Source organism: Guyanagaster necrorhizus (genome assembly GCF_019112545.1).
Source record: "Guyanagaster necrorhizus MCA 3950 unplaced genomic scaffold BT62scaffold_63, whole genome shotgun sequence".
In the NCBI taxonomy this organism is placed as follows: Eukaryota; Fungi; Basidiomycota; class Agaricomycetes; order Agaricales; family Physalacriaceae; genus Guyanagaster; species Guyanagaster necrorhizus.
In genome coordinates, this window is record NW_025064942.1 from 53,036 (window position 1) to 66,146 (window position 13,111).

At 45.8% G+C, this 13,111-nt stretch overlaps 1 protein-coding gene across 1 annotated transcript; it reads right to left on the minus strand.

Annotated features, from left to right (window-relative positions):
• Positions 1 to 6,554: 6,554 nt before the first annotated feature.
• On the minus strand, positions 6,555 to 8,588 carry BT62DRAFT_1013529 (uncharacterized protein; the record flags this gene model as incomplete). The annotated part of the gene is made up of 20 exons (XM_043178073.1): positions 6,555 to 6,659; positions 6,706 to 6,744; positions 6,801 to 6,900; positions 6,955 to 7,087; positions 7,140 to 7,165; positions 7,226 to 7,285; positions 7,340 to 7,440; positions 7,492 to 7,534; positions 7,591 to 7,606; positions 7,664 to 7,675; positions 7,726 to 7,750; positions 7,806 to 7,833; positions 7,890 to 7,915; positions 7,971 to 7,996; positions 8,052 to 8,077; positions 8,120 to 8,144; positions 8,220 to 8,287; positions 8,333 to 8,346; positions 8,403 to 8,481; positions 8,527 to 8,588. The coding sequence occupies 20 exons, from the start codon at positions 8,586 to 8,588 to the stop codon at positions 6,555 to 6,557; spliced, it is 1,014 nt and encodes a 337-aa protein (XP_043033226.1).
• Positions 8,589 to 13,111: the final 4,523 nt, after the last annotated feature.

Genomic DNA, 13,111 nt, shown 5'->3' on the forward strand with positions numbered 1-13,111 from the left:
TGGCCTCCACTTTCTGCCTTTGTCGCTCCTTGTACATCTCGACGATCCGTTCCTTCCATTCATCATATCCAACCGGCATCAACATCTTGATGCCCATGGCCGAGATCATCGTGAGGTACGAGGAGGGGACTCCTCGTTTAAGTGCTTCCACCATCCTTCCATCATTTGCGATGTCTTCTCTGATTCCTGCAAGTTTAGCGAGCCATTCTAGCTCGTTGAAGTAATCAGTGGCCGCTTTATCTCCCATCTTGTACTCCTTGATCTTCTGTTTGTGCACTTCTTGAACGGCGGGGTCAATAAATTTGTCGTTCAACATGCGCTTGAAGACTGGCCACGAGGGATATCGATAGTGTTCCCTGGTGGTGGATCGGAAGTTCGGGGAAATGAGGATCCACCATGTCTTGGCCTTGTCTTCCAGATAGGAGGTGGCGAAGGCAACCTTGTTCATGTCGGTCCCGATGTATCCGACATAGACTTCGAAATATTGTTCGCAGTCTACCAGGAATCGATCAATGTCGTCGGAGACCCCCTTAAAGGGGCGCGGTTTTCGAAGGAGGTCAGGGTGGCATTGCAGGACGTTGGCATTATGCGGTAGCGCCCCCATCGGGTTGGGCCATCCGTCGAATGGCGGTTGTTTCCACTCCGCAGGTGGTCCTGGGAATGAGTGCAGGGAATTGTTGTCAGCGATTGGGCTTCCTTTTGGGTTGGTTACCCGCACGATCACCCCGTCTTGTACTGTGAACCCAAGACGGACCGCCTCAGGGTCGTCTCGAACGGGGTCCTTTCCACTTGACTCGGCTTGATCCGGGGGAGGTTGTCCGCCGAGGAGCCGACTTCCTCTGCCGGTCCAGGGGTTTCGGGTTTGAGTGGCTTGCCATGCCGGTCGATTTCTTGTGCGGATGAGCCGTGAAGCCGTACTTCGGATTGACGGGTTGTCATCGGCCCAGCTCCGAATAGAGGGGGCAACGTAGACGGCCCGTTTCGGTGGAACGGGGGGGGTATGCGGCATTGGTGCCGGTTCTTTTAGTTTGTGGTCGGGCCGATACGGCGGTATCGGCATGAGGGGGTCTTCCGGATGCCGTCACCCATATTCCCTCCATGCGTATTCCGTTGCAGCATACTGTAGAATTTTTTCTTTTTCAGTACCTGCCGCATACCTGTACTCAAGTCCTAAGGGCATCGCTCGCCAGCGCGCATCCTGCCATAGATAATTCCTCCCCTGCTCGTACAACTCCTGATACTCTTTGCCCCTGGCCCTTTCAATCTCCCCTCGCAGTGCTTCTTCGTCTGTATCCTCCCCTGCTCGTTCCAGCCGTTGCCGATATGGATCGTCACTGTCCTCGTCGTCCTCCTTGTCGCCCTCGTCCCCGCTGTCCTCCTCGAGGAGGGAACTGACGGGCTGGTCGTAGATGGACGGTACGAGAGGACGAAGAGTCATCGGGGACCCTCCCGTTGACTTGGGTGCTGGGCCCGGCGTCCCCTCGGTCGCTGGTTCGAGCGATGGGAGGGCTTCTGAGCCGACTGTAACGTGTTCCGCCGCGCGCTCTTGTCTCCTCCAGTTCTCGGCTATAGCGGCTGAAGAGTCGCTGGAACTCGGGGTTAAGGAACTGTCGAGCGACCCTGCTACCCAGGAATCGCTGGAGAGCCCTGTCGGAGACGTGGGCATTGTCGGGTACTCGGAGCCCGTAGGCTCCGAGGACGGAGTCGGCATCTGATGAGATGGTGTCGGTGCGGGCGGGGTATTCAAGGTCGACGTTTCGGGGTTCTCCCGTCCTTCCACGTCGGATGGCCTTGTCCCAACTGACGATGCTGGCTGGTCCTGTCCACGGATCGTCTTCTGAGTCGGGCTCCCTGAAAGGGGATCTGGAGTCGGAACGGAGTGCATACTCCCTGGGGGAGGCTGACCCCATTCTCTCAATCTCCTCTCTCCTTCTCTGTGCTCGTCCTTGTCGGTCGTACTCTGCAGCTTCGTACTGCTCTCGGGCTTCCTCTCGGACGTAATCAGCGAGCTCCTCCTGGGTTCGCCTAATGTCCTCCTCTCGCTCTTGGTTCTGCTGCTGCTGTCTGACTGCCTCGTCGTAATCGAAGGGGACGTTAAGGTCCCACTCCGGGAATATCCTTTGTATAATTCTTCTCGTGGTGGCCCTTCCCCTTTCACTGGCGGTTCCAGTTTCGGGCTCACTCCCCACGTGGAGATGTCGATATGGGTCCCCTGCCGCGGAGATGGCAATGTCCGCATTGTCGTAGTCGGGATGGATATCCCTTCCTCGTGGGTTGTCGACCCCCAGCCTGCTGACGGACGGACTGGAGCCGGAGTCGGGCTCGGTGGGGGTTTCGGGGGGGTTCTGGGGGGAGTTGGGACTTTCGCGGGGTCCTGTAGCCATCCGAGCGGCATCAAGGGAGTCCCGAGCGTGGTTTCCAATCCCTGAGGGAATTGGGGAGGCAGGATGTTCGGGGGAGCCTGCTGGAGTGACGTAGTTGGAGACCTCGGTGGGCTCCTGAGGGACGTTCGTCGTCCACAGGTTCCTGAACCCTGTGAGAGCAGGGTGGCGGTCTCCGACGTGTCGTCGGGGGCGTTCGGGTCCTTCTTCCTCATGAAGGCTCCTCTGATCCGGGTCGCTATTCCCAGTTTCTGGTACGGGTCCCCCTTGCGGGAAGAAGGACATTCTGACGGAGAGGGGGATGTCATGGAAGGGGAGGTCGGGGGTTACGTTTCGTAGTATCTGCTGAATCTGCTGAAATGCTTGATAGTGCCTGACTATCCAGGCTGCTACTGATTGTCTTCCACGGCAAAGGGTGATGATCGCTAAGAGGCCGAGCAATGTTCCGATGATGGAAGCTATTAGCTCAAAGAAGTCGTGATTGAGGTCTGCGGTTGTTACTGGAGGCATTCGGTTTCTCAGCACAATTGGGCTTGAGAAAGGGAACGAGGAAGCTTCGAGCTAATTGTTAAGCCCAGGCGACACGTGACAAGACAACACGTGATAGACAGGCGTCCCTTCACACTTCGGGGGATCACCTGAATCCACTTATGATGTTATCGACTCGGTGTGTCACAAGGCCACGAAGTGGCTCGAGAGTAGAATGGTATGAATATAAACTTTAGCTCGAAGCTGGGGGTTACCGACTAGAGCTGTCCTACTTAAATACTACTGAGGGATATCTAAATATACGACTACTTATTGTGCGTTGCTGTACCCTTTGTGCCCATTGTACTAGGGCATTGCTACCATACATAAAAGGTTCGTTGTCGTCGAGCGCTGTTTCTTTGTCGAAGACAATGATAGATCTGGTTTGTGCTGACCAAGATCCCCATGGTCCAGTGTCGTGACTAAGCACAAAATAGGGGTTAAGAAAGAGGAAAAAATAGTAAAATCATAACAGATTTGCAGTTTAATTCTGGGGAATCATATTGTGGCAGATAAGGATGGAGGTGAGTGTGGCACTGGCACTGTAGACCAAACCAAAGGAATATGAGGAGACAGGCATGGGTGATAGAAGGATGTAGCAAGAGATGGAATTGGTGCATACTATGAGGATGGTGGGTGGAGTCAGGATGATTTGGAGGCAATGGCCAGGCATCATGTCAAGGTATATGCTATCTTTGGTCTTCCAGTTGTAGAGGTGCATGACAGAGGTGTGATTGGTTAGAGCTAGGATGTCACCAGAGAGGCTGATGAGCTGGGGCTTGCTCTTTATGGAGTAGATTTCATGCAAAGTTTCATCATCATCCAAGTTCAGGAGTACAATTCTCTATGATCTATAGAATTCAGTGGTCACTTAGCAGATTTGGTTCTTTAGCAGATTAAAAGATGCTCACAATACTATAATGATACTGGCTTAAGACTCTGGGTTATTGTGAACCTTCACAACTGTGAATCCATTGGATTTCCAGCATGGGGACCATTCCGAGCACTTGCATCTCTGCATGATGTCCCAAATCATAAGGACTGACTGTACCTCCTGGGACATAGTCATCAACCACTTGTGTCCTTGCCATAGTATGAATTTGACCTCTGATACGAGTTCTGTGATATAAAATGTGTCTTGATGAGGCATTATAGGAATGAGGGTGCAAAATCTGAATGTGAGTCGGTAGGCATGTCATGTGTGGCACTTGAGTTCTGTCTCTGTATCAGTGCTGTTGAGAGGGAAAGGGTAATCGTTGGACAGAATGTCATGCTTGAGAGTGTTAGTCCATATGATTCATAGCATCATGAGTGCATTGAATCATTGACATGTCTGACAATTCAGCAGTGGGGATTGTAGAGTGAGAAGAGCCTCACCTGGTGAAGCACAAATATATGGGAAACTAGGAGAAATGCGATGGTGTGAATCAACACATCATCATAGGGAAGTGTCAAGTTCATGTTGAAGAGCACTGGGCCGATCTATCCTTTAACTAAGCAGCATTTATAGTCATGATTCTTGCCATGGTAATGACGGTTTTAGGACTTTGGTGCAAGAAATCCAAGTCCCACCTTGTTTGTCTCAGTCCATGTTCCACTATTGCATCATTTTTTCCCTCGCTGATGCGCACCATTAGTTTCAACTATGAAGGCAAACACATAGAGACTCCTGTCGAAGCTTTGGAATAGGAATGGGAACTGTTATCATGGTCCAGTCCCAAATCCATCTGGTTCTCAATTCACCTGCAAGGAATGCATTACCTCCATGTACCATATTCTTAGGGTCCTTTCACCATGATCAAGGTTCAGAATTGGGCATTCTTCTCTTCTTAACACCCAACACTTTCACATTTTTCCTGCTATATTTTTCTTTCACTGAATGCGTAGTCCATGACCACCTTTAATGCTTCTTTCTGAATTGATTCTGCTCAAAACCAATGCCGAGCATTTTACTAGATGAGCATAAATACTATGTATCACTTGCCGACGGTTTATTCGTCTTCTCTTCATTCCCAGGTTGCTATCCTTATCAGATATGGCTAGTTCTTGTACCCCTTGGCCAGAAGATGGGTCTGTTGAGTCTTTGTCCCCTTCTCGATGCATCCTCCTTGCTCATACTTCGATGCTGTAGCAATTATCTGTTCCAGCTCTGACGAACAAATGAGTAGAACTGCGCTGTTTGCCCTCATAGTTGTATTCGTGTTTGCTCTATCTCACCATTTACTATGGTAGCCTTTCAACGTCTCACAGATGTCCCCTATATACTGCGTCATTCAGAATAACACGTCATTAACTTCCATGTAGTAGTATTTCCTTGTACGCTATGACCTTTTCTCTCAATGATTACTTTGCTAAATCTCTGTACTAGATAGATATACATGCTACTGCCGTAGCGAGAATAAAACGGTCCATTCTCTTCTGGTTGAACACCATGATAGGATTGTGAATCATTCCACTCAACTTCAAATCTGTGGTTGCGTCATCCTAATTTGGAGGAATTGTCTCATTCCCTCCCAATTGAGTATTTTTCCCTGGTGCGAGGTGAGCCGCATTGATATGCCATACCATTATCCACGATCTGGCTACGGTCTACTACATCAGACAACTGCTCGTCCCTTGAAGCATGCCATCTTCTCCGCCTGCAATGTTTCGGGCCATATCTCGTATGGTTAAATGCCCAAACTTTCCGGGTGGCACCAGACAATCATATTTTGGGGTCTTTCCCTCTAACAATTTATTGATTATGCCTCCAGGAGCAGGTTATCACCGGAAATTGTGGTGAGCAATGAGCACAAGGAACGTTTTTGAACAGTATTAAGCCCACGTGCCCTCATATTCGATGATTAAGAAAAAAGGCTTGGGCTCCACAATGTCAATGATGGATATGGAGAATCGAACCCCAGGGCTTTATCTTTCCCATTACGCCAGAGCCATGTATGGAAGATGTGATGGATGATTACGAAACTATTGCTCTGACCAGCCATTTCCAACCTCTTTAGCTGTGAAAGCCAATAAATACACCGGCTTTTGGGTTGTGTTACCGAGGTTTATGCTGCGCTCCCAATGTACCTGGTCTTATAAATCGAGTTCTGACTGTTGTAAAATCCATGTTTAGAGTATTTACTTGGTCGATCCGGAGCCACGCAGCAAGGAAAAAAATTGCAATGGCGGTTTTCTCTTTCTCTCTCTATCGTCTATTCCAGATTTCACTATAGGATAAAGCCGTACATGCATGCTAAGGTGTTTTCCGTCCTTCTACAATATCGAGCGTTTACTTAGGAGTATGTTAAGTTCTACATGTACTTCCATACGTATAGAGGTACGGGGGAGTGAGTAGCTCACTCCGTGGCGCCAGATAGTACCAGCTTGGTGACTAGGAGTCTACCCTCTTTCATAAAATGACTATTTCGCAAAGGAAAAATTATAGGCGGGATACAGATGACGACGCATGGATAATGCAATGACCTCGGAAAGGAAGGGCTGTATGAAGAATATCGTACCCAGAGACTCAAATCATCTCTCCGTCATGGAAAATCCAGAACATGGATTCCATCCCACAATATCGGCATAAAAGTTACAGCGTACCAAACGCTGCCAATGCATATCGAGAATACATACAAATATACAACGCTTGATGGCGACATTTCATTCCGCTACACTCTCGCTCCCATCGGCTGTCGTATGCTCAGGCTCCATCTTCAAGTTAAAATCGGTCGTACAATGAACGCTCCGCTCCACGTTAATCTGAAGCTGCAAAGGCCATAAGCACCGATTGACACACAAAGTCGGCACCAACCTCGGTCACTTTAGCAAACTCGGGGTCGCTTAAGTGTGTCTATATAATGATGTCACTTGTCTCGCCCCCGAAGTGGAATGTTACGGAGATCCTACCGTGTTACGACGTGCATCCAACACCAGCCCACCGCCATCCTCGGGATTCCGAGCGAAATAAATCGTCTGTCCTGGGCGGAGACCACGACGAGTATTTAACCTGAACATTCGAATAACGAGAGAGGGGAAAGAATGGTATGGACTGGATACGTACGTCACCAATAGCGAGTTTGCATACACTTTCATGGAAGGGTGAGTGAGATAGTCTACGGGATCAACGTAGACGTACACTTCCCAATAACGAAATGTATACCCAGGAAGACGAGATTCGATTTCATCGATACCCACTTTATCGGGACTTTAATTTTCCATTCGACATATCTTCAGAGACACTCACACAGGCCATGTCAACAATAGTCCCTGCACTGAACCAGAGAAATCCTCTAAGAGTCAGTCACGGAAAACAGAAAATCATCGCAACGCACCACGTGAGAGATCCCGTCTCAAAGGTGTAAAGGATCAGCGAATCGATGATGGCATTGATGCTGCGGAAAGATCAGTCAGCAGTGGGAGATTGGAAGAAGTTAATCGACGGGTACCTCTCAGCCTCGGTACGACTTGTTTGAAGCAGACCGAAGAGAGATACAGTGATTAGAATATCAGCTACAGACGACATGGATAAGCCTAGTGTGAACACCCACTGTATACGAATCAGAGATACGAATGGAACGGATGAGAATATCGAACTTACTCCGCAGTCTTTTATGAATCCAGAGTAAGTTTTTAGACGAATCCTTCCGGTTGCGATGTGGACTTTTAATAGAATCCTTCAAGGAACAAGTCCACATACATTTCTGACGTCGACACTGGCAAAATTCCATGTCAGCGCTAAATCTCCGGACCAGAAGGGCTAAAAATAGTACCACAAGCAGAGCCTGCACCCATGTATAATTAGAATCATCACTGATTGCAGACAAAGACTAACCAAGACGTAAGGTCGCAGCGATCAGCTGTACAGGGTTGAATGAGAACGCGAAAAGTACCGATCAGTCGAAATCAACTGACAATAGGACATGTGAGCAGCCAGTTGCGTCTGCCAACTGCACAACAGGATTGGACGATAAAGCAAATAATCAAAATGCGACATACGCATAAATATCCGGTGGGCAAAGAAGCTGGATGAGTGCAGGTTGAATACAACGGGAATCACCACGTGAAATGTGAACCCACCAGTGGACTAGGAACGTTAGGAGTGCCTGAAAAAAAAAGATCAGAATGCCGTCGGCAGGACGTATCAGGTGTGTATCTTACTGTTTCCACGACGGTCACCTGTGGTTCTAAGAATATCAGGCAGAGATAGATTTTGGAGAATAGCTTACTGCGATGCTCCTACGGACGCACGAGCTACTGAGTATATCGCAGGGCGAACGATTAAATTTTAGTATTACCAAGGAATCACATCAGTCCTCTCTATATCACCAAAGTGGACGATGAAGCAGTCCCAGATTGAGATCCCGATAAACGTGGTGTGGCAGATATCGAGGAACCTGGAAACCGTAAGCCGGAGAATATGCGGACGATCAGACACGTACCATATGATGAAGACCTGCAGGAAACGCAAGCGTCAGAGAGGAAACACAGGTAGGAACCCGAGCTACTGACGAGGAGTTTAACTCTGAAGAAATCAGACGGGTAGAATTTATAATAAAGGATCGTCTGAATGGCGACTGCGCCTGAAAGTCTAGGAAAATATGAATACTAGATAGTCATGAACGACCGGACGTACACAGAAGCGCAGAGAGCACCAATGGCTACCGCTCCGTATGTTTTGGACAAGGGAGCAGACATGGGAATAATTCGTGGGGCTCCTACTGCGAATAGATGATTGCCATCCTTAAATACGTCACAAGGACGAGCTGAAAATACTCTCATGGGAAAATGATCGTAGGATCGTAAAGTTTGATATGTCTGAATGTGATTGTGAAAGTTAGTGATATGGAGGGAAAATAAGAAGCTGAAAAAACTCCATACAGAGCGAAGCTTCGGGCATTCAAATTTTCTTCTTACTGGCTCGGTTTTGTTTCGTGTGGTGGAATGACCACTTCCATACGTCGCTGCAGTATTGAACGAATTCGTCTACAGAGTAACCAGAGAGTTAGACTCAGAGCGTCCTTCAACATGTATAAGCACGACATTGAGGCTGGGGCACTTGCCTTCACCTGACTATCGAGATGGCTCTTCATCATGTTGCATTAAATAAGGCATAGCTTCTGACCAAGATCATCCTGCCAAAATACAGCCCATATCGGCCTTGGAAGTAGGCGTATTCATTGTTGGATGCGCCTCAAGGGCGTCACTGGTCCTACACGACATCGACACTGGATGAAAGCTAGCTATATCGAGAGACTGACAGCAGCGGACAAGTAGCATCACTGGGAATAAAACAGAACTTTTGTTGTTCATCCGGGTGTTTTAATGAGAAGAGAATCCGTCGAGTGTGTCGGAGTTATACCCACCAAGATTTAGTGCAAATATTAGTTATCCAGCTTGGGTGACCTTTAGATGGCAGTTACCACTTGATGTAGAATCATTTGAACTCGAGCATGATGTAGAAATCAGCCTTGTATTCTTAACGGTATAGACATCGTTGGCAGTGTTGTGACAAGAACCAAGCGACGTGGTAGATGGAAAAGAATTGAACAGATCCTGGCCTGATTGTCAAACATATATATCAGCCTTCCTTATTGGGATGTTGCACCCATTTCAACCACAACCGATGCCAGCAGTGATAAGTGATCCACCTGTACCTCCAGACTGCATCAAATCATGTGTACTAATAATATAAGGCTGAGCAAGTGCCACCCAGCATTCTTAGAGCAGTTGGCCATCCTAATTATGAATCTTAAGGATTTGAGGAACATCCTAGCATACCACTCAACTAAAAAAGACTCAGTTTCATCCAGTTGTTCTTTGTGGCTTTGTGATGTCAGTACTATAGTACCAGTTGAGTTAAATCATTGCTGTGGTGTAGGCCATCATTCTGACTCTACTGAATGCAGTGGCAGCTTGGAAACTTACATTAACCTATGGAGTTATTATCTCACTACCCTGAATTCAACTTGGATGTGGCATAATGGCTAACATTATTATCTTTCACATCAGTATGTTTGTCCAGCATGTAGATGCTCAATTCTCCATGTCTGAATGGTTGTGCATTTTTGTTTTGTTTCTGTTCACAAGCAGTACAATAGATAAAATCTGGCTGGATGAACAAACTAACATTGTGTCCTTGCATTTTCTATCACAGCTCAATGACAAAGATGACTTGTCTCCATCTACACCACTTCCTGCCACCACAATATAAGGCTAGCAAATTCTCTGGTACAAGAAAGATGCATCTGCTCTTGCAAGTTCTTTTATAATCACAAGAGGGAAATCTAGCAGTTCAGAGCAGATCCAACAGAATCTGCCTGGAGCAGTGGCTTATTGGTAGAACAGGCTCTAGCATCTGCCTCTGAGAGAAGATGGTCAGAAGACAAGTGGGATGTGGAAGGAATAAGGGTGAGATTCAAGGATTGCTCTAAGCTGTCCACTTGTGTGATACCAGGCTCAAAGGCTTCTAGGTATGCTTATGGCTTCTGCTTGTAGGAGACTAGCAGAATCTTATTTCTTGGCTTTGCACCATAAAAGTTGGTCCCTGTTCTATCTACAAGGTTATCCTTTAAATACAAGGGGCCCAAAGATCCATTCCCTTATCTGTCATGGCTCCTATAGGTGCCTAGACCATTTTATTTTTGGCCTCATCTGACCCATACCAGCATGGCACCACTAATCTGCTCTGTGGGTCTGTTATCCATGATCAAATCAGCTACACCTTTCATATTCAGTGTCTTGTTGAATAGCTTTATAAAGCTATCCATGCCTGATTCACCCCTGATCAGATGAAGCATCCATCCATGCACATGCCCCAGCTGATATGCATCCACTCCTAATTGCAGATGTAGCATTTAATGTGTAAACAGCAGATGGCCATCTGTCATTGTTTTGTAGGTTATTGATTGCATAGCAGATCTCCAGACAGGTTATATCAGTGTTCTATTGCTTGAGCCATAGTGGGAGAATGGTTTCTCTTTTTGAAAGTGGAATGCTCACTGCTCAGCTCTCTTGATGCTGTGGTGGATCTAGAGCCAGAAAAACCAAAATTTAGTGCCCATAAAGCCATGGTGCAGCACACTGACCCATGTCCAACCTTTATCTGTGCTCACTACACTCAGCTGACTCAATCTCTTTCTCACATCTCTGCTGTCACCACTCCTTCTATGTCAACTCAGAAGTCATTCACACATACAGCTGCCACTCTGCTTCCAAATCTCATCACACTCCATGGTCCACCACATCTGATCATCTTTCTAATTGATATGTCTATCATCATATCCACTCTAATATATGCAGGTTTTTGTCCTACCACCACCCTTGCATCCCTTCCTCCATCATTATGCCATCTGAAGTTCATGTTCAAATCTATCAAGAGGAGGTCATATTGATGTGTGGACACCTATCAACATCTGTGAATGGCCTGTGTCTATCCTAAAAGATACCAACCTTGATTTGATTCAGATTAAGATGTTGAATTTGAGCACAGTGTATGTATGGCTGGATGATCTTTGTTTCAGACAGACAGATGGGTCAAGGGAGGATCTGCACTCAGAGGAATGAAAGATGGATATACTTATAATTGGATGAGTGTATGAGAGAGATAAGAACATGCTGTGCTACTTCAGCAGCTTGAGTCAGCCACTGAGTTTCAAACCTGGTGACTTTGAGAGTGATCATTGTTGGTTCATTCAGGCATGGACACTATAGGAGATTACTGAACATCTAATCATTGATAGGAAAACAGAAAATGATGATATGATAGAAGAAGGGAAGCAAATAAGATTCAATAACAAACTTGCATCATTGCAGCCTATGAGAGGAAAAAGTACCTTAGTCTTTGATGTCCTTTCACAAATGCAGAAACAGTTGTCCACAAATCCTGTGGATAGAGTTGCAGGGCTGGCATTCCTTTCCTACTCAAGTCATATTCAAAGATATAATGAGAATTGGCCTACAGAGGATGCCTAAGAAGACCTCATAGATGTAATGGATCCTTTTTATCATGTAGAATGGCTCTTCTTGTATTCTGAATATGGAAATAGAAACAAGTGTTGATGACTATTATGGAAGCAGATGATGATAAAAAGGCTTTCATCTTCCAGTGAACATAGGTTGATGGAGAGGATTATAATCATTGACTCCTATGCAGGACTCTATATCAACTCAGCTGATATGCAAGGATTCACCAACAGAGCATATCAGCACCACAACATGACTATTTGATTGTCAAAGATGACACTGAGATAACTCATGTTTACACATTCAAAATTGTTGCTCACACTTGCCCAATACCTGATGAGTCCTATAAGTAGTGAGAGAGATGATGATGTCTCAGAACATGACTGAAACAATTTCATGAAGGATTGGATTGTTAGGCATAAAAGACAGGATAGAAAGTTTGAGAAATTTTCAGTCTTCAGTATGGCAGACAGTAGACAACAAATAAGGCATCAGGAACTTCAAGTTGGAAAATAATATGTTAAAACAGATCTCTGTTGATTTAATCAGTTTTAAAGCTTGCTTGATGCAGGTTTAATTATGGAAAGTCAGAATGTAGAGTAGATACTATTCAGACTCACCAATTGACACATACTAGTCTCAAGTTTTATATCTCTTTCTCTTTTTCTGCTTACTTTTCTCTAACTGTATCATCATGTATATATATAAGAGCTTGTTAGCCTCATTCCTTTTCTGTTGACCAGTTTTTATTGGTTGGTTACCAAGACTATCTTAGTTATTATAAACTTTTATTTGTCTATTTTTGACCCTCTCAGAGTGAGCCTCCTAGGCTGCTCCTTCATAGAATACAAGACTGGTATGCTCTATTTCAAGTGATGTGGTGCTTTAGAACCCCCTAATACTCTTCTATTACTTCATATGTTAGTTTTCAATTAGCTAATATCTAGACATAGATTAATACTTTTATATAAGAATATTTTCTGCTTTTGGATGCAATCTTGGGTGAGATGTATATATAATCTATTGTGAGCATAGAGTTTAATTAAGAATAATAATAGGATTATACTGTAGTCTGTTGGTATCCAGATCAAAGCTAATAGCTATATAATCTAATCAGACTATTGATGTGCTTAGCAGTGGTGAAGTGACTGAGAGAGGTGAATAAGGAATGAACTCTCAAACACCAACACCTAACCACTCAATACACAATCACTAAATACAGTTAAGGTTGGTTGTTTGAGTACAATAGAAGCACT